This window comes from Podarcis erhardii (genome assembly GCF_964252035.2).
Source record: "Podarcis erhardii genome assembly, chromosome: 13".
In the NCBI taxonomy this organism is placed as follows: Eukaryota; Metazoa; Chordata; class Lepidosauria; order Squamata; family Lacertidae; genus Podarcis; species Podarcis erhardii.
The window spans coordinates 34,032,749-34,052,514 of record NC_138502.1 but is presented as its reverse complement, the minus strand read 5'-3'; the positions used below and the strand labels follow the sequence as shown (position 1 = coordinate 34,052,514).

Genomic DNA, 19,766 nt, shown 5'->3' with positions numbered 1-19,766 from the left:
CCCCCCATCCTGCCGAATCCTCGCTTACCGGGGGAGCGTGTGTTGGATAAATTTAAAAAGGGGTTCCTCGATTGGAGGTATCCCTCCCAGAAACCCAATCGAAAAGGATGCAGGCTCCAAGTGAAAACAGAAGCCTTTATTGAAATACAAACAGGCAGAGGGACGGCCTCAAAAATAAGGAGTTGGTGGGGAAGAATCGCACGCAAAGCAATGTTTCTTACACCCTTGGTGATTTCATTTCTCCAGTCAAAGGATTACAGCAATCTCGGCAGTTGCCACCAAATGTTACCATTCTGAACCAATCGATATCATTTTAGTCTGCAGGATCAGCCCTGGTTGTAACATCCTGTGATTAAAATCATTTTTCAATGTCTTTAATAAGACTTTGGCTCATTTTCCTGTTCATTAAATGTCTCCCACTATCCTCTTTTGTCGGCAATTCAAGATTAATCACAACGACCATGCCTACATGATTCCCTTCTCTTGCGTGCAACAGCTGCTATAGATTCTAACAGTTTGTGTTTTTTCCGTGTTCTGTTAGGGACATTTGTTACATACAGTGCCTGAAAACAACCAGTTCTGTACTGTAAAAAAGTAGGCAGGCACAGGCCTTTTCAGTGTGAGCCGTAGAAAAGAAAACGGAATAACCAAAACGATACAGTTTATGAAATTATTGTTTTCTCCATCACTTGGCAGCTTCTGGCGAGATCTCGTGAGATCTCGCAGAACTCTCACGAGATCTCGCCAGAAGCCGCAGCCACCGCTGCCACGTGACCCCAGTGGAAGCAGGGGCAGGCTGTGTGCCCGTGGGGTCAGTGCTCTATGGGATTCTGCCACCTGAGGCATCTGCTTCACTCTGCCTCCACCTCAGCTCGGCTGTTGTATTCTGGGCCTAAGCCCCTGGTAAGGGCTGGGTTCAAGTTGAATTTCTGAGAAAGCTCCAGAACGGAAAATGAGCTCTGGGTGCAATTTATATATTTATCTATCCTTCAATTTCTGCCCTGCTGTTCCTCCCGAAGCAGTGCTGGTAACGGTTTAACCTGAACCCGGGAAAAGGCAAGACTGAAAGAGGAAGGTGCCTCTGGGCATATCTGGAATGCCCACATACATTTAGGAGCGACAGTTCAAGCTCAGAGCTTGCGTGGCTGTCAGAGGATGAGCCCCCGATCTTCTCTCCTGAAAAATAAAATCCCTCTCAAATGGAACTTCTACTCACTTATGGTTTCCTTGTATGTTGGGTTTCCTGCACTTTGGGAATAGGAGAAGCAGATCTGCACCTTGATGCTGTTAGTCGGGGAGGTAGGGAGGGAAAGGAGAGAGAAAGAAAGAGAGAAATGTGATTGACCTGGAAGTCTTGGAGCAGGATGAGATGGGAGTAAACACAGATTCCTCCAGGCAGGGGTGTAGACCACATAACACCGGTCTTGAAAGACCTACATTGGCTCCCAGTACGTTTCCGAGCACAATTCAAAGTGTTGGTGCTGACCTTTAAAGCCCTAAACAGCCTCAGCCCAGTATACCTGAAGAAGCGTCTCCACCCCCATCGTTCAGCCCGGACACTGAGGTCCAGCTCCGAGCCTTCTGGCGGTTCCCTCATTGTGTGAAGTGAGGTTACAGGGAACCAGGCAGAGGGCCTTCTCGGTAGTGGCACCCGCCCTGTGGAACGCCCTCCCACCAGATGTCAAAGGGAACAACAACTACCAGACTTTTAGAAGACATCTGAAGGCAGCCCTGTTTAGGGAAGCTTTTAATGTTTGATGCATTACTGTATTTTAATATTTTGTTGGGAGCCGACCAGAGTGGCTGGGGAAGCCCAGCCAGATGGGCGGGGTATAAATAATAAATTATTATTATTATTATTATGGAGCAATATGCATGCCATTCTGACTTCCTCACAGAAGGAAGGTGGATATTCATACACAATAATAATAAAAACCCAAATAATCCCAAACATCAACAGTGGCTTTGGATAGGTCAGCCTTGAGGGAAAAGAATTCTGCAGATGCCTGGGGGTACATTAACTGTCCCTCTTTAAGTCTCCTCTCACCTGAGCAGTAGGATGTTTTCTGAGCACATGGAGATTTGCATTTATTGTGGCACTGCATCGCAAGTTGTTGTTGTTGTTATTATTATTATTATTATTATTATTATTATTATTATTATTATTATTTAACCATAAGATTATTGCATTATTTTAGAAGGGGCGCGGTTGTGACTCTTAGAAAGGAACCTGCACTTCTCAGTTTGCTACTGCCTCCAGGCAAACCAAAACAGAGCAGTGATCACTTTTTAAAGGGAGGAGCAGAAGCACAAACCTATTCTGAAGCCACAGCAACCAGCCTTGGAAGGGTCTACTCTAAACACCCAGTGTACAATGGCAGCCTAAAGATGTTTTGTAGTGAAATGCATTCCTTGGATGCTCTTGTTATAGGGCTGTGATGAATTTTCTTGAGCAGTAAGTGGTATTTCGGGGGCATGGAGTTTTCTTTTAAAGAGCAGGAGTTCTCCCCCGCAGGAGAGGGAACTCCATTATTATTATTATTATTATTAATCCACAATTCATACCCTTTCCTTCATTACATATCTTTAGGTGCCAGGCAAAAACGTTTCTCTATAACCAGGCCTTTGCCTGATTGAACAAGTTATGTTCAGGAAAGTTTTTAATGTTTGATGTTTTATGACATCATTATCATTATCATTAATTCTGTTGGGAGCCACCCAGAATGGCTGGGGAAACCCAGCCAGGTGGGTGGGGTATAAATGATGATGATGTTGATGATGATTATCTTTTAAATGTGTTTGTGGGACAGAGGGTGTTATTGGTTTGTTTTTCCTCTATTATGTATTTTGTGTTTTCATTCTGTATTTTTATGTTGTCGACTGTGATCTTCGGATAAAGGGTGGTATACAAATTATTATTTATTAATTATTATTATTAATAACTATTATTATTGAAATAATCCAAAGGAGGCAACTCTGCCACATGTCTATAAAGCTTGCTCCAGTGCGCTATACTGCTCTTAGCGACAGATGTTTTCTTCATTCACATTTAATCTGAATCCCGCCCTTTCTTGTGTAAACACTCCTACTTCTTGTCCCGCACTCGGCAGGGAGGGCAAACAATTGTTCTCCTGATTCTTTCCGACATCCCCTTAAACAAGCTCAAAATTGGCAGTGTGCTCCCCTTTCATCTTCCTTTCCTTAGGCTAAATATAACCAGTTCCATCGCATTTCTGCCTTCGCACGCCTTTCAAAGAGCCCTGGCACTCGGGCAGGCGGGTGGGGAGAAAAAACGGTGAGGAGAGAACATAGAAGGAAGCTTTTACCAAGAGTCTTCGCTACAGCTGTTTGGGTCCAATGTGGTCGGGGTAACCGTGAACGACTTGTCTAAGATGTTGATCACTGGACGGGCTCTGCAAAGAGATATGAGACAAAAGGGAAATGAGTGGGGTACTGTTTAAGGATATTATTATTATTATTAATTGAATTCATATACCGCCCTATAGGGACGCGGGTGGTGCTGTGGGTTAAACCACAGAGCCTAGGGCTTGCCGATCAGAAGGTTGGCGGTTCGAATCCCCGCCACGGGGTGAGCTCCCGTTGCTCGGTCCCTGCTCCTGCCAACCTAGCAGTTCGAAAGCACGTCAAGTGCAAGTAGATAAATAGGTACCGCTCCGGCGGGAAGGTAAACAGCATTTCCGTGCGCTGCTCTGGTTTGCCAGAAGCGGCTTTGTCATGCTGGCCACATGACCCGGAAGCTGTACGCCGGCTCCCTTAGCGAGATGAGTGCCGCAACCCCAGAGTCAGTCACGACTGGACCTAATGGTCAGGGGTCCCTTTACCTTTACCTTTACGGCCCTATACCCGGAGGTCTCAGGGCAGTTCACAGAATAAAATCAAGATATAAAACCACAAAATACACAACAAAAATTAAAACAACAAGCCAGTAGTCCCGCCCCCTAACAAAACACATCTTAAAAGGGCATAGGATGCAAATCAGATCAAGCAAAGGCCTGGTTAAAAAGGAATGTTTTTGTCTGGTGCCTAAAGGTGTACAATGAAGGTGCCAGGTGAACTTCCCTGGGGAGAGCATTCCACAGACTGGGAGCCACTGCAGAGAAGGCCCTGTTCTTGTGTTGCCACCCTCCGTACCTTTCAAGGAGGAGCCACATGAAGAAGATGATCTCAGGGTCCAGGTAGGTTCATATTGATTGAGGCGGAGTCCATTTTACATGGAATTTGGTGGTTCTGAACTAATTGAGCTTTGGTTGCACTGGACTGCCATTTGCATCAAGCACCTGCTTACAGAATCGTAGGACTGTAGCATTGGAAGGGAACCCACGGGTCATCAAGTCCAACCCCCCTGAAAATCAGGAATCTCAGCTAAAGCATCCATGACAGATGCTACCCAACCTCTGCTTAAAGGCTTCCAAGGAAGGCAAGTCTGCATTCCACTGTCAAACAGCTCCTACTGTCAGAAAGTTTTTCTTGATGATTCGTCAAAATCTCCTTTCTTGTAACTTGACGTTTGCACATCAGGCAAGTGTTTTAAAAAGCAGCCTGATTAACTATATGCAAATGTTATAAACGTATATAGTATATACAGTGGTACCTCAGGTTACATACGCTTCAGGTTACAGAATCCACTAACCCAGAAATAGTACCTCAGGTTAAGAACTTTGCTTTAGGATGAGAACAGAGATCGTGTTGTGGCGGTGTGGCGGCAGCGGGAGGCCCCATTAGCTAAAGTGGTGCTTCAGGTTAAGAACAGTTTCAGATTAAGAACGAACCTCCGGAATGAATTACTTAACCCGAGGTACCACTGTATAACAAAGATCAAGTCCCATGCAGTACTATATACCTTTGGCAAAATGGTATAAGTAGCAAAACAGAAGTATTTTTAATACAGTTTTTTTTTTGGTGTTTTTTTTTTGTTTTGTTTCTTGTTTGGCTTCTAAGTGGTTATAGTACATATCTGTTTATACGCTGGTTACTTTAGGAAACCTGGAATGTATCCATGCGTAATATCGTACGTAAGGTAAAAAGGTAAAGGCAAAGGACCCCTGGAAGGTTAAGTCCAGTCAAAGGGGTTGTGGCGCTCATCTCGCTTTTAGGCCGAGGGAGCCGGCATTTGTCTGTACACAGCTTTCCGGGTCATGCGGCCAGCAGGACTAAACAGCTTCTGGTGCACGGAAACGCTGTTTACCTTCCTGCTGCAGAGGCAGTGGTGTAGCGTGGGGGGTGCAGGGGGTGCCAACCGCACCGGGCGCAACATTTTGGGGGGCGCACTCACAGCTCTCTGCCCCTACCTGGCTCACTCACTCTCTCTCACAGTGTTGGCTGTGCGAATCCAATCCGAGCTGCCCGCGTTGCGGTGCGGAGCGGGAGCAGAGAGAGAGCGAGGGAGGGACTATCTGGGGGAGGGACAATGCAGCGGCCGCCCAGCGCAGCGCTCAGCGCGGGAGAGAACCACACCCGACCAGCCCAGTTTTGGGAGGGGAGGTGTTACTGCTAGGTTAGTGTGCAGTTTAAACCGATTTAAAATGTCTGTTTAACAAAAGGCGGCGGCGGGAGGCGGACTTCTCTCTCTCTCTGGTGCTGGTGCCGTGAGGCGCTCGCCAGCCCACCGGTCCCTCCTGAGCGGGATATGGGTGGGCGGACGGGGTGGGGGAGAGGCGCCGGGTGAGGCGGGGTCAGCCGGCGGCGGCAGCTGCGCGAGGGACCCCCGCCCGCCTCGTGCCCTGACAGGAGCCGCCGCTGCGCCCACGGGCGCCCTTGACGCGGCGCCCCTCATGCCCCCTCGAGAGGCGTTGGGGGGCAGCGAGACTCTGCCGGGCCCCGCCCCTCACTCCGCGCTCGGCTTCAGGGCTGTCTTGCGAGGGGGCGGCGGGAAAAGGCTCTGGGGAGAACCTCGCTCGCTGTCCCGCGTTGCTTTCCCTCACGTCGTTTTCCCTTTCCCTTGAGGGAACGGGGAGGTGAAGGGAGCCCGCCTTCCTCCTCGCACGTGGCGAGTCGTCGGTGGAGGTAGAGAAACCACGCACATTTGATATTCATAATAATAATAATAATAATAATGGTTTGAAATTTAAGACTCCCCCCCCCAAGGAAAAGGCACTTTCTTGCCCTGCCTGTAGACCAGGAGGTCGTGGCGGGAGAGGCCTTATTCGCGCTGCCAGCCTGACCTTCACCCTCTTACATATAGAGAGGAAAGGAGACGCGGAGGTGCAAAGGCTTGTGGGGCAGAAGTAAGCCCCGCTGAGTTCATCAGGGGTGCCAACGTGAATACAGTATGATATTGGGGGGGGAGGCAGGTAAGCCCCGCCCTGCATAGTTTACCACATTGGCAATGCCCATCAACTGGGGGACTGGCCCCCTCAAATGTTTTATTGGGGGGCCTGAAGCAGTGGAGTAGCGTGGGGGTGCAGGGGGGCCGGGCGCAACATCTGGGGGGGCGCTCGCACTCAAGTGCTAAAATCCACGGGTTAGGGAGCGCAAATTACTTGCCTTGCCCCGGGTGCTGACAACCCACGCTACGCCACTGTGCAGAGGTACCCATTTATCTACTTGAACTGGTGTGCCTTCGAACTGCTAGGTTGGCAGGAGCTGGGATAGAGCAACGGGAGCTCACCCCATTGCGGGGATTTGAACTGCCAACCTTCCGATTGGCAAGCCCAAGAGGCTCAGTGGTTTAGACCACAGCGCCACTCACGTCCCTATAGTACGTACAATCGTGTGTGCAATAATGCATATAAAATGCAATTACTGTTTTAGTGGAAATAGTAAAAAAAAGAAGCTCACCTCATTGAATGTTGGTGCTGACCTTTAAAGCCTTAAACGGCCTCGGTCCAGTATACCTGAAGGAGCGTCTCCACCCCCATTGTTCTACCCGGACACCGAGGTCCAGCGCTGAGGGCCTTCTGGCGGTTCCCTCACTGTGAGAAGCCAAGTTACAGGGAACCAGGCAGAGGGCCTTCTTGGTAGTGGCGCCCTCCCTGTGGAATGCCCTCCCACCAGATGTCAAAGAGAACAACAACTACCAGACTTTTAGAAGACATCTGAAGGCAGCCCTGTTTAGGGAAGCTTTTAATGTTTGATGCATTATTGTATTTTAATATTTTGTTGGAAGCCACCCAGAGTGGCTGGGGAAGCTCGGCCAGATTGGCGGGGTATAAATAAACTATTATTATTATTATTATTATTATTATTATTATTATTATTATTAAGCAATATTCATGCCATTCTGACTTCCTCACAGAAGGAAGGTGGATATTACTACACAATAATAAACCCAAATAGTCCCCAACATCAGCAGTGGCTTTGAACAAATCAGCCATGAGGGCAAAGAATTCTGTAGACCCTCAGGAGTACATTATCTGTCCCTCTTTAAGTCTCCTCTCACCTGAGCAGTAGGATGTTTTCTGAGAGTGTGCCCACCAGGAGATCGGGGTAAGAGTTCCCGTCCACATCCATTCCGCCGCTGAAGGAATAGCCAAAGGTCTTGATTCCGGGTCCGACGTCTTCGCCGCTGATAACCTGCAGAGGAGGAGCAAATGAGGGAGGAGGAATGGCAGCCATCAAAAGGAGAAAGATCTATGTTGTGAGCTGTGCCTCAAGGTTGATGGTGCCTTGGCCAAGCAGGTTGGGTTGGTGTGGGAGAGAGCAGGACTGCCACTGATGTCACCAGGCTATACCTTGCTTTCAAACGGAGATTGCCTGCAACCAGTGTTCTTCATCCACACCCTGTTGGACTACAACTCCCAACAACCCCAGCCAGCGTAGTCAAGGATGATGGGAGTTGTAGTCCAACAGCATCTGGGGACCCTGGATCGAACAACAGTGGTCTACGCAAACAGCTCTCCAGAATTTTAGACAGGGATTTTGTTTAAAGACAGGTTGTGTTTTTGGATATTCTGTTGGAAGCCATCCAGAGTGGCTGGGGCTACACAGTCAGATGTGTGGGGTACAAAAAATATATGGTTCTTATTTCCCAGGCCTATCTGGAGATGCCGGGAATTGAACTCACAGCCTTCTGCATGCAAAATATGTCCTCTACCGCTGAGCTATGACCCTTCTGTAGCTGGGGATGGTGCAGATCCATCATGGGCACTTAGCCTAGAACTGCAGCCCCTGCAGCGGATCCATGTTGTGGGGCCAAGCTCTGCTGAAACCCAGTCCCTGACTTCCTAATGCCTGCAGGCTTGCTGTATTAGCTGCAAAATGTGGGGAAGGCATTGCATGCGATCAGAGGCAGTTTCCTTGCCTAGCATGGAGGAGAAAAATGATGAAGAGGAACAAGCAAGGTGAGCTTACCTGCTGGGGCTTATCAATAAGCCCTCCTGCACCACTGTGGTAGATGTAGACCTTCCCTGAACCTTCAAAAGGAGCTCCAACTGCGATATCTATGGAGGAAAGGAGGGAGGATAAGGGTCAGGTGGCCTCGTTCGTCGGCTTCCCAAAGGAGGCATCTAAAAGAAACCTACAGCTGCTCTTCAAAACAAATCTCACTAAAATCTCCCGTTGCCAGCAACAGCCTCCAAAGTGTAGAACTATATTCTCCTTAGGCCAAACAACAACAACAATTTCATGAACTCTTTCTGGATGTAGAAAATGAGAACAACAGAGAGAGGGCAAAGCTAAACCTTTTCTCTATGATTACAGTTCTCCATGTCCACGATTCCCTCCTAATTACAGTAGTCCTTGGTTCCCCAACGGCTTAGTCGCCGAACAAATTGGCTCCCGAATTCCGCAAACCCAGAAATAAGTGTTGCGTTTTGCGAATGTTTTCCAGAAGCCGGACGTCTGATACTGCTTCTGCTTGAATGCAGGTAGTTCCTGCAGCCAATCAGAAGCTGCGCCTTGGTTTCTGAACTGTTTTGGGAGTCAAATGGACTCCTGGAACGGATTAAGTTCGAGAACCAAGGTAAAAGGTAAAGGTAAAGGGACCCCTGACCATTAGGTCCAGTCGTGGCCGACTCTGGGGTTGCGGTGCTCATCTCGCTTTATTGGCCGAGGGAGCTGGCGTACAGCTTCCGGGTCATGTGGCCAGCATGACTAAGCCGCTTCTGGCGAACCAGAGCAGTACACAGAAACGCCGTTTACCTTCCCGCCAGAGCGATACCTATTTATCTACTTGCAGTTGGACGTGCTTTCGAACTGCTAGGTTGGCAGGAGCAGGGACCGAGCAACGGGAGCTCACCCCATTGCAGGGATTCGAACCGCCGACCTTCTGATCGGCAAGCCCTAGGCTCTGTGGTTTAACCCACAGCGCCACCGTACCACTGTATAAATACATTTTATATGCATTTTCCCCAAAAATACACATTGTTGCAAAGCAATGTCCCCTAACAGAATGCATTTCCAGTAATGTATGCATGGGGGCAACAGTCGGAGGAGCAAGCCCCCCCCCACCTTGGAAATCATCCTTATCGACGTCTCCGATGTTGGCCACAGCCAAGCCAAAGGCAGAGCTGCTGGGCCCTGTCAGTGTGATGTTGGGGCTGCTGTGGAACATTCCCCCCAGGTTCATGTACACGTAGACGGCCCCACCCTTCTCCTCTTTCCGGTCAAAGTAGTAGGGTGCTCCGACAATCAGGTCCTGCCACCTACCGATAGGAAGAGAGAGGTGTGATCACAGCCCCTCCGCTGGGCAAATGAGACATTGCTTCCCACTAGCTTTGCCGGCCAGCAGACTCACCCGTCATTGTTGAGGTCAGCCAGAGCAATAGAACTGCCAAAATAGGAGCCCACTTGCTCCCCATAGATAATCAGTTTCCCCTGAAGGGTCGTGGCGCTGTCCGCTGCCATCAGGAAGACGGCTCCCGTGTGGTTAAACCGAGGGGCTCCACTGACTAAGGTGGTCTCATTTTTGCGCAGAACCTCAGTTCTTGCTTCGACTGTGTAGCCTATAGATACGAGGGGAAGTGCATGAGTTCCTTCTTATCCTGATCACCCCCTTTCCAAAAGCATAATTCTCACTCACTGTCTTCCAGTCCTATGCCTTGGAAGTCAAATAGAATCTATTCCGGAAGTCTGTTTGACTTCCAAAACGTTCAGAAACCAAAGCATGGCTTCTGATTGGCTGCAGGAAACTCCTGCATTAAGAAATCTTAGCTAGGTTGGGGGGGTGATCCTACCACCATGTTTGTATGCAAGTGAGGAAAGAAGGGCGATGTAGGCAGGCAAACAGGGCAGCGGACCAGGAAAAACCATATCAGTTGCAGTTACCCAAATAGCTGTAGCTGTACTTCTGATCTGGATACGAGTAATCCTGCTGGTCCCATTCCCGGTCCCCTCGAAGGATCATGTAATCGGTTCCTGTGCCAGAAAGAGGAAAGTTGTGACATTTTAACTCAACACAGACAAAGAGACCCACCGCTTCCTTCTGCCCGGTGTCTATCGAGCCACTTGCTTTTCCAGAGAGAGGGGTCCTGGGTTTGAATCCTGCCTGGATGCTATTCCCTGTGTTTCAGAACCCAGACGTGTGTGCGGAGGTTCAGGGGCTCTAAACACAGAAGAAAAGGAGAGCACATGTCTTCCCCTCAACTGGGCTCTGTGCGGCCGCTTTTATTTAATCATTTAGTTTACCAGGTAAAGCTGCATTCCTGACCTTGTCCACCCAGAAGTAAATCCCACTAAATTTAATGGGGCTTATTTAACACCGGTCATTGACCACAAGGAAGAGATGTGATGGGACAGGGCTTATTTAGGGATGGGCGATTCTGTCCGTTTCAGTTTGTCTGCTTCTCTCTCTCTCTCTCTCTCTCTCTCTCTCTTTTAAAAAAATCTCTAGTTCAGAGTTTCCCAAACCTGGATCTCCAGCCGTTTTTTGGACTACAACTCCCATCATCCCTAGCTAGCAGGACCAGTGGTCAGGGATGACGGGAACTGTAGTCCAAAAAACAGTCTAGTTCAGTGTTCCCCACCCATATGGACCCCTGGCCCCCCCCAGGATATTCCAAGGGGGCCACAGATGAAAAATGTGTAAATGGGGGGCTATAGCACAAGGTCAGGGGGCCATAAAGGGAAGTGAGAAGTGAAGGAGGGGGAAATGTCCCCCCCCAAAAAATGGCTGGCTATCTGCCTAGCCAATCACAAACGTGCGTTTTCTTGGAGCAGTCCTGGTTTGTTTCTGGTGGGAGAGGGCTCTACTTTGACCAGTAGAGCCTGTGATCCAGAACCCCGAGGTCAGGCAAGTGCAGTGGTGGAATAGCAATGGGTAGGTCTGGGCAAGCCAGAGCTGCTTGTTGCTGCTGCCATTGCTGGGCCTGTTGGCAGCCTGGGCTTGACTCTGCAAGCCACAGGGTGCAATCCACCCCGGCACCTAGTGGGTCAGGGCCTTTGGATGCTGCCAAGGGGTGCAGGGCCCGTCGGCAGCGTCGGCCCATCTCTGCAAGGTGTGGGGTGATTGGCTTCCAGCAGCGAATCAGAAGCTGCGCTTTGGAAGTCAAACGTTTCGGAAATCAAACGGACTTCCGGAAGGGGTCCTGTTCGACTTCTGAGGTATGACTGTACACGGCCTGCGAATTAATGTGCTTTTGGCAATTTCCCACCTGCTTGGTTTCGTCTCTGGCTGAATTAACCCATTAAGCCACATATTTACATGGCGACACAGGAAGGAAGGGCTGAGGAAGTGTCACAAACCTTGCCAGTTGAAAGCACCGGGGGCTCCGAAATAAATGCTGTTGGCGGTGAAGCCGCCGCTGATGCCCATCTGACACATGCCCGTTACGTCCGAGTCGCTGTTGGTGTTGCACATCTCGTTGTGGAAATGCTGCCATTCATCCTGCTCCTGCAGCTGGAGGTTGTTTCCGTGGACGTAGCATTTCCCAACCATGCGCCTCTGGTCTTCATTGCCAGCCCACAAAACTCGGGTGTACCGGTGGGCACAAGCCTAGCAAAGTCAAGCGGACAAGGCTTTAGTTTGCGCCGAAACGGGGTGGGGTGAGGCTCCGGCCTTTCCTTGAAGGCACGCTTTCTGTTAGAATTCCTGCTCCATGATTGCAGTCATGGGATTGTTGTCATTCACATGACGGTATATGTTTTAACTCCACAGAGTGGGAAGTGACGAAGACAGGAAGGTTGTGTTACTGTGTTCCGTGAAGTGGGTCTATTGTCCTTTGTTCTTCTCTTTTTGTCTGATGCTAGAGAGAAAGCCATGTTGCAGTGCTCCGTGTGTGTTTATATGTAAATAAAGTAGATTAGCCAAAATGCCGAGTTGCTGAGGTCTGTCACGCAAGTTGTGCAAACTCTGTGGATCCCTAAGTGTGCCGGTGTCTGTTGGCACCAGTTGCTGTGATGTTCGGGCAGAAGAAAGCTTTTGAAGCTCCCGAATGATCGACCAGGAGGGAGAGAACATGCCGGTCGGGCATGTATCTTTGCCAGGGTCCTACTTGAGTGTAGGCTGAACTCCTGACACTTTCTGCCTTTCTAAGTCCACTCCATAGCCTTCGTCATTCTCCTGACGGCAATTGGGATGTGTTTCTGTCGGTGCCATGCGAGTAAGCTGGCTCATGCAAGATCACGGCACTGCTGCACTCTAGCTCACACGGCACTCTAGCTCATCCCCAGGACATTCTGGGATCAAATCAGAATCCTGGATGGCTTCTGTAATTCTGGAAATGTCCCAGGAAAATAGGGACGGTTGGAGGGTATGCCATACCCATGATTCCAGGTACTTTGGAGATATGTATGCATGGTCCGTGCATACTCAGCTTTAGCACTGAAAACCTTTCCATAGCCTAAGGTTCCCAAACATTTTTGGGTCACCATGCCCTTAGTTCCCTAAATTCATTCCCAGTGGCCCCTACCCTATAAAGAGCATCATTCAGAACAGCGGTTTGCACGACTCACTAAAGAAGATAACGACACAACAAAATTCAAAGCAGGAGCAATTACTGTATTTTTTCCATCTATAAGCATGTATAAGATGCTCCCTATTTTGGGGGACTCAGATTTAAGAAAATGGGGGGAGACACTATCTGTGTATAAGACGCCCCCTTATTTTTGAGGGGGAAAACCTAGCCTTATACATGGAAAAATATGGCAACTGCACATTTATTCAGAATTCAGTTAAAACTATTTAGTTCTCAGGGGCTGGACTGAGGAGGAATGGTGGGAACTCCCCGCCCCCCCTTCCTGCACCTTCCCGAGAACAGGAGGACAGTATAGATTTAGAACAGCGGTTTGCCGAAGGGCATAGTTCAGAGGCTGCAGAGGGGAGGAGCTTGGAAATATTGGGAGAGGAACAGCAGGAATAAGAAAAAGCGCCAGGGGAGAGACAGCCGACAGACTCAGTGTCCTTGGAGAACATTCCTGACCCCCCTTCTCCCAGGACCAGGCGGGCATTGAGGGTAGTAGAAGAGAAAGCTCAGAGACAGAAAACACAGATCAACCAACACAAGGGTGATGTAGAATAGGAGGGACTGAGAGGGTGGGACTTTCCTTGGAGCAACACCATTATCTAAGAGAGACTGCATTCCTTCATCTCTCTCTGTGAATATTGAATAAACCACTTGGTAAGAATTCCTGTTGTTGTTGTTGTTGTTGTTGCTTCTTGGCATTGCACCATGGGAAGGGATAGGATTCTCTGAAGCCTTGACATTAGTTTAATTAATCCAACAAGTTTATGAACTTGATTCAGTGATACCAGCTTTTCAAAGTTTGATAGTCATTTAAATGTTTTAATGTTTTAATGTTGTATTTTAATCTTGTTTTTAAGTTGTATTCATTCAACTTGTTTTTATTATTGGTTGTTAGCCGCCCTGAGCCTGTCCTTGGCTGGGGAGGGCGGGGTATAAATAAAATGTATTATTATTATTATTATTATTATTATTATTATTATTATTCGCAGCTCCAGAACCCACTACCTTCCAAGGGAATCCGACCATCGAACGGCTCTGGCCATGACTTCCAACTCCCATCCTGAGCTGGCTGTGATTATTCAGTAGTGAGGGATAGGCACTCTGCGCATGCTTACAGGTCCTCTCTTCTCTCATTGTATGTTACCAGGCTGACCGCTGGTATTGCAAACAGGCTAATTCTGACTGAACCCTGTGCTCAAATTAAGCTCTTCGCTGGATGCTTTCTAATTCCATGATGCTGTCAAGAGTGCTCTGTACATGCTCAGAGAAACTTTAACCTTCCTTGCATTGATTATTCTGGGACTTGTGATTGGCAAGGAAAACAAATTCCTGGCCTAACCCAGGATAAAATTAGCTGCAAGGGACCACAATGGAGACAGTGGATGACAAAACTAGTAACGTATCCAATAAGCCAGGGAAAGGAATGGAATAGAGGCAGCAAGCTTCTCAAGAAACTTAAACCCACCCGAAAAGGAATTACCGCTGGCATTTTCTTATAAAGCAAAAAAGAACTGGCACCTGCATTCTGATCTCCAAGGTGCCTGGCCGTCTGGCTGCCACTGCCCAAAGCTATTTCTTGAATTTCAGCAAATGCCAGTGGAGATTGGTGGGGGTTTTTATCTTTGTTTTTAAACCATTTAAAGGTGCTGATGTAGCAGAGGATCAAAATAGCTACCGGGAGAGATTCAAGGATGCAAAGGGCTTTGGGGCAGAAGTCGGGAGGATGTTATCTAAGATGTACCAGTAAACGGAGGGCCAGTTAGTAGCAGGTTTCTGAAGATCTTATGGATGTGCATAGCAACAGATTTTTCCTGCTTGCAATATTTGGGAAGGAGCAGGAAAGAAAAGTGGGGTTCTTAGTGGGTCCGACCCACTGGCTCCCAAACTCCCCCACTCAGACCACTTGGAAATTACAGAGGGTCTTGGTGGACCACTTATTGATTTTCCCACCTCTTGTGGAATTTGTAATGCACTGAGTTGCTGTATTATTTTTAGTTGTATTATGGTTGCATCTTTTATTTCATGTATATTGTGCAGCATTGTATATATGTTGTATACCGCAATACAATGAAATACAATACAACACAATACAATACAATAAAATACATTTATTATTATTATTATTATTATTATTATTATTATTATTATTATATCTTTATGGGATTGTCTAAACAGATATTTACGCAAGCAGGGCTCAAATACGAAAGTTTGGTTGTGCTTAGACTAACTTTGTGAAGAATATAAAGAATACAAAGAATTGATGGACTATGAAAGAACTTAAGGAAAGGAAGTGACTGAAGAACAGATATAAAGGTGAACTAGAAATTAAGAGACGTGTGGTAAATGCGGTGGAAGTCTTTTATAATATTTTAACTAGGATTTTAAAAATGTAATGTTTAAAGTATAAATTTGGTACTATTGATTATGGAAAGTAGTCCCCCCCCCTTTCTTTTTTCTTTTCTTTTATCTTTTGTTTTTCTTCTTCTTTAGTCTGCATTTGGTAAATATGTAGACGACTGTGTTTATATTGCTATGTATGGACTTCGTTTTGATTTTTCTTTTCTATTTACCTTGTAATATTTAATAAAACTAATAATAAAAATTAAAATTAAAAAAAGAAAAGAAATACAGTGGTACCTCTGGTTAAGAACTTAATTCGTTCTGGAGATCCGTTCTTAACCTGAAACTGTTCTTAACCTGAAGCACCATTTTAGCTATGCCACCGGAGCACGATTTCTGTTCTCATCCTGAAGCAAAGTTCTTAACCTGAGGTACTATTTCTGGGTTAGCGGAGTGTGTAACCTGAAGCATATGTAACCTGAAGCATATGTAACCCGAGGTACCACTGTACAATACAATATTTTTTTAAAATGCAATTTAAAATCAATGCGAAGAATATTTCATGAAGTTGATGTGCCATCTCCCGTCTTCAGCCATGAATGTGCAGACATGCCATGGCCCTCTGTCATGGATGTTATAGCCCCTGATTCTATCATAGGAGCCAGCTGTGAAAACAGTGTTATCATTTTGAATCCACCCTTAGAGCTATAATGCCCATGAGAACCAATGCAATGGAGCAAATATGGGAGAAAAATAAATGCCAATAGGGGTCATCCTTCATTTTAACAGGGGAGAGGAAAGGAACTGGATTTGGCGGGCCATTTTTGGGTGACAGCCTCATGCCAAGTGTAACATGTAGTTTTGCCAAAAGCTTCTGACCCACCTTGGATTGGGCATGCCATACTAATAGCATTTTAACAGATGGAAGGTATCTTGCACATCACCTAGGAAGTGTACTGGAAGAAGGAAAGGTCACCAGTGTCAAACTTCAACTTCTTTGGACTGGTCATGTTGTGCGGATGCCTGATTATCGTCTTCCAAAGCAACTGCTCTATTCCAAACTTTAAAATGGTAAGCGTAATGCTGGAGGTCAACAAAAGAGGTTTAAAGACTCTTTCAAGGCAAATCTTAAAAATGTAGTATAAAGACTGACAGCTGGGAAACACTGGCCTGCGAGCGCTCCAGTTGAAGAACAGCCTTTACCAAAGGTGTCATGGGCTTTGAAGATGCTTGAATTCAGGACAAAAGGGAGAAATGCGCTAAGAGAAAAGCACGCTTAGCAAATCCACACCGTGATCAACTCCCGCCCAGAAACCTATGTCCCAACTGTGGAAGGACGTGTGGATCCAGAATTGGCCTCCACAGTCACAGACTCACTTTTAAAACCGTGTTTATGGAAGACAATCTTACTCAGCTACGAGTGATCACGAAAGAAGAAGCTCCACAACATCCAGGCAGCACCGGGTTCCCCATCCCTGCCATGGAAATGCTCCCTGCCCCATAAATACAAACTACTCACCATCACTCTCCCTGAAGACTCTCTCTGGCTTGCTATCGTCACCCCCAACCACATGTCTTCAACAATATTACTGTGGGGGTCGCCTGCGGGAAGAACAGAGGGGCAAAAGGAAGAGGGAGAAATGCAGTTAGGACACGATCCACCTTCCCACCATGTTCCAAACACCCCTGCCATGCAATCCTATGCATGCCTACTCAGAAGTAAGTCCCGTTGAGTGGAATAGGACTTCCTCCCCCATAAATGTACAAAGGATTATTGCCAGGTCCTTTAAGGCACAGGTGGGGAATCTGTGGCCACCCAGATGATGCAGGGATTCCAACCTCCCTAGCCAGCATGGAAACTGTGGTCCAACATCTGAAGGGCTACAAGTTCTTCAGATCTAGGCTTCACACAAAAAAAGGGATGCAGTTTTCATAGCTGCAGAAAGACAGATACTATTGTATAGTTTAATTACGGATTAATTTAATAGTTATAAACCGCTTGGAAGTTGTTCTGGAATATAAGCAGTATATAAGAGGAGAGAAGGAAGGAAGGAAGATAAAAATCACATATGAATGGATCTTGTTTGAAACCAGTAATCAAAGCTGTAGGCACTACAGAGCATAGAGATATCCTGATAATTGATAAGCAACTTCAAGCAGGTTTCATCTGGAAACCTAACAGGAACCAGCAGAGGAATAATCAGGGCTTGCTGTTTATCACTTCATTTGCAATAATAATAATCAGGGTTTTTTTCTGGGGGGGATGTAGGGGTACTCATACCCCTAAACATTTTGTGAATCTAGCGGGAGGGCTCTCCTTTGCACATGCCCACGTACTTTTCACCTTGATGTCCACCCTCTCGCAGTCATCAGTGGCTGCTGTCAGAGGGCAAGCATACATGGCGCCCATTCGCGTGGCGTTCTCCATCCCTGTAGCCGTATCGCGAGGAGCTCCAGCAAGCAGCCTGAAGAAAGGGAGAATCAATAATAATAATGTTGAATTAGAGTTGGCGGAAGGGGAGCACTTGCTCACAATGAGAAAACACGGCTGCAATGTACCGTATTTTTTGCTCTATAAGACTCACTTTTTCCCTCCTAAAAAGTAAGGGGAAATGTGTGTGTGTCTTATGGAGCAAATGCAGGCTGCGCAGCTATCCCAGAAGCCAGAACAGCAAGAGGGATTGCTGCTTTCACTGCATAGCGATCCCTCTTGTTGTTCTGGCTTCTGAGATTCAGAATATTTTTTTTCTTGTTTTCCTCCTCCCAAAACTATGTGCGTCTTGTGGTCTGGTGCGTCTTATAGAGCGAAAAATACGGTAATTTGGAAGAGATGGTATGCTTTTCACGCAAAGGACTCCCCGTCTTGATCACTTTGGGGCTTAGTTTGGGCAACTGCTCATCACAACAAAATCTTGGGTTGTGTTTTTTTTTTTAATGCTAGGTCTATCCCACCTCAGTTCATGTTTTGAGAGAGACGAAAATGCTTTGGGGTAAGAGCAGGGTGCCTTTCCTTCCTTGCTGATCCGTGACTGGTGTTTCCAGGAAACGGCTCCCGGCTCATAAAGCGGAACTTCCAAGCAAGTTGAAACTCAGCACTTCTTATTTTGGAAATCAAATACCACTTCACACCAGCGACTTGACCTCCAAACTGCCGCCATTTGGAGCAACACGCTTTGCCTGCTCTTCCTCCCTCCCCGCATTTGTTTTTAAAAAGAACATTTTAATCCCTCCTGATCTTTGGTAAAGCTCCAGGTGGCTCGTAACGGAAGTAAAAAAAAGAAAAATTAACCCTAACACAAAATTAAAAACACATCAAGCTCTAAAAGCAACCCACATTCCCGGCAGGCAAAAAACATTCACGGAGGGTAAGAAGAAGGAATGGTAAGAGATGTAAGCGAGGGGAGGCTGTTGGGGAGAGTCCTGAGGTACCAGAGGGAGATGTCTTGGAGTGCTATATTTGGCCCATGGGACGGAGGTTGCCCACCTCAATCTTTAAACTCATATCAAATTTGATCAGGCATGAAACAACAGCAGCATCAGCTAGCCTGTCAAAGTAGCTAGTCCTCTGTGAGGAGAGGCTTCTTCCATTCCAGCAAAATATTACTTCCATCCTGGCACAGAGGCAGCTGGGGCATGCGTTCCACCGCACTCTAAAAACACAGCTGTATTTTTTCAATGTTGTGGGCAAGGCGCCTCTCGCGCTAGACAAAGGAAAGAAAGCAAAATAATACACCAAGGGAACATTTCACAGTGGCAGGTGGCAGGCGGGAGGAAAACATTAAGCACAAAAGCCATGGATGGATGGAATGTATGTATATGAACTAGAGAGGGTATGAACTGATGCATGAGGGCGCACAGGTAAATGACAGTTTGGATGTAGAATTAGCATTTTAGTGTGCTTCGTATGGGCCAAAAATATGCGCTGGTATCTGGGGCTCTGCCTTTTAAAGTGCTACCTCAGTTTTCAAATGTCTCCGTTGACTAACATTTCAGTTTCCAAATGCCGAAAACTTGGAAGTAAATGCTTCCGTTTTCGAATACGCCTCAGAAGTCAAACGGCTTCCGCTGAGGTACCACTGTATTTTTCTCATTTTTTTCTATTAGATTTGCAAACCGCCCTCTGGGCCTTGGATTTTGAACATTTCAGAACTCAAACAGTCTTCTGGACCGGATTACGTTTGAAAACCAAAGTTCCACAGTACTCAATTTCTTGAGCAAGTTACTAGTCCTTACCAAACTGCCATGGCACCCACTTCATGACCAGCCACTGCGTTTCTGGTTCCACTCAATTTCTCATTTTACCAACCTTAGTTTCAGTCTTCCACATTTCTTAATGGGTTTGCAATTTTTTGGGGAAGTCCTCGTGAAAATTCACTAGCATTTTAGTGCAGGTTTCTCCTGATAGTCCCATTTCTGCAAAGCAATTGTCCTTCATTGTCCTTCTTTGTCTGCTTTTTCCACTAACACGTACATCAATGCAACTTTCACCCTAAGTATATGCATCTATGTACACACTTGGTTGGAAAAGCGCATTGCAAAATTTGGGGAAGTGCACATTTCGCAGGA

General features: G+C 46.9%; 1 protein-coding gene across 2 annotated transcripts in view; it reads right to left on the bottom strand.

The window, feature by feature from the left end:
* The window catches only part of ITGA3 (integrin subunit alpha 3), an 88,658-nt gene that overhangs the window by 22,430 nt on the left and 46,462 nt on the right, over positions 1 to 19,766 (bottom strand). For both annotated transcript variants that reach the window (XR_014150686.1, XM_081837652.1), the window contains exons 2-11: positions 17,538 to 17,665; positions 16,720 to 16,802; positions 11,641 to 11,890; positions 10,225 to 10,314; positions 9,695 to 9,902; positions 9,409 to 9,602; positions 8,311 to 8,399; positions 7,400 to 7,533; positions 3,327 to 3,413; positions 1,217 to 1,284 (exon numbers count right to left, since the gene is read on the bottom strand). Coding sequence is in view for 1 of the 2 variants with exons in the window: in XM_081837652.1 (XP_081693778.1) it covers positions 1,217 to 1,284; positions 3,327 to 3,413; positions 7,400 to 7,533; positions 8,311 to 8,399; positions 9,409 to 9,602; positions 9,695 to 9,902; positions 10,225 to 10,314; positions 11,641 to 11,890; positions 16,720 to 16,802; positions 17,538 to 17,665 (1,331 nt within the window). In the remaining variant the exon portion in view is untranslated. The remainder of the gene's footprint in view (positions 1 to 1,216; positions 1,285 to 3,326; positions 3,414 to 7,399; positions 7,534 to 8,310; positions 8,400 to 9,408; positions 9,603 to 9,694; positions 9,903 to 10,224; positions 10,315 to 11,640; positions 11,891 to 16,719; positions 16,803 to 17,537; positions 17,666 to 19,766) is intronic.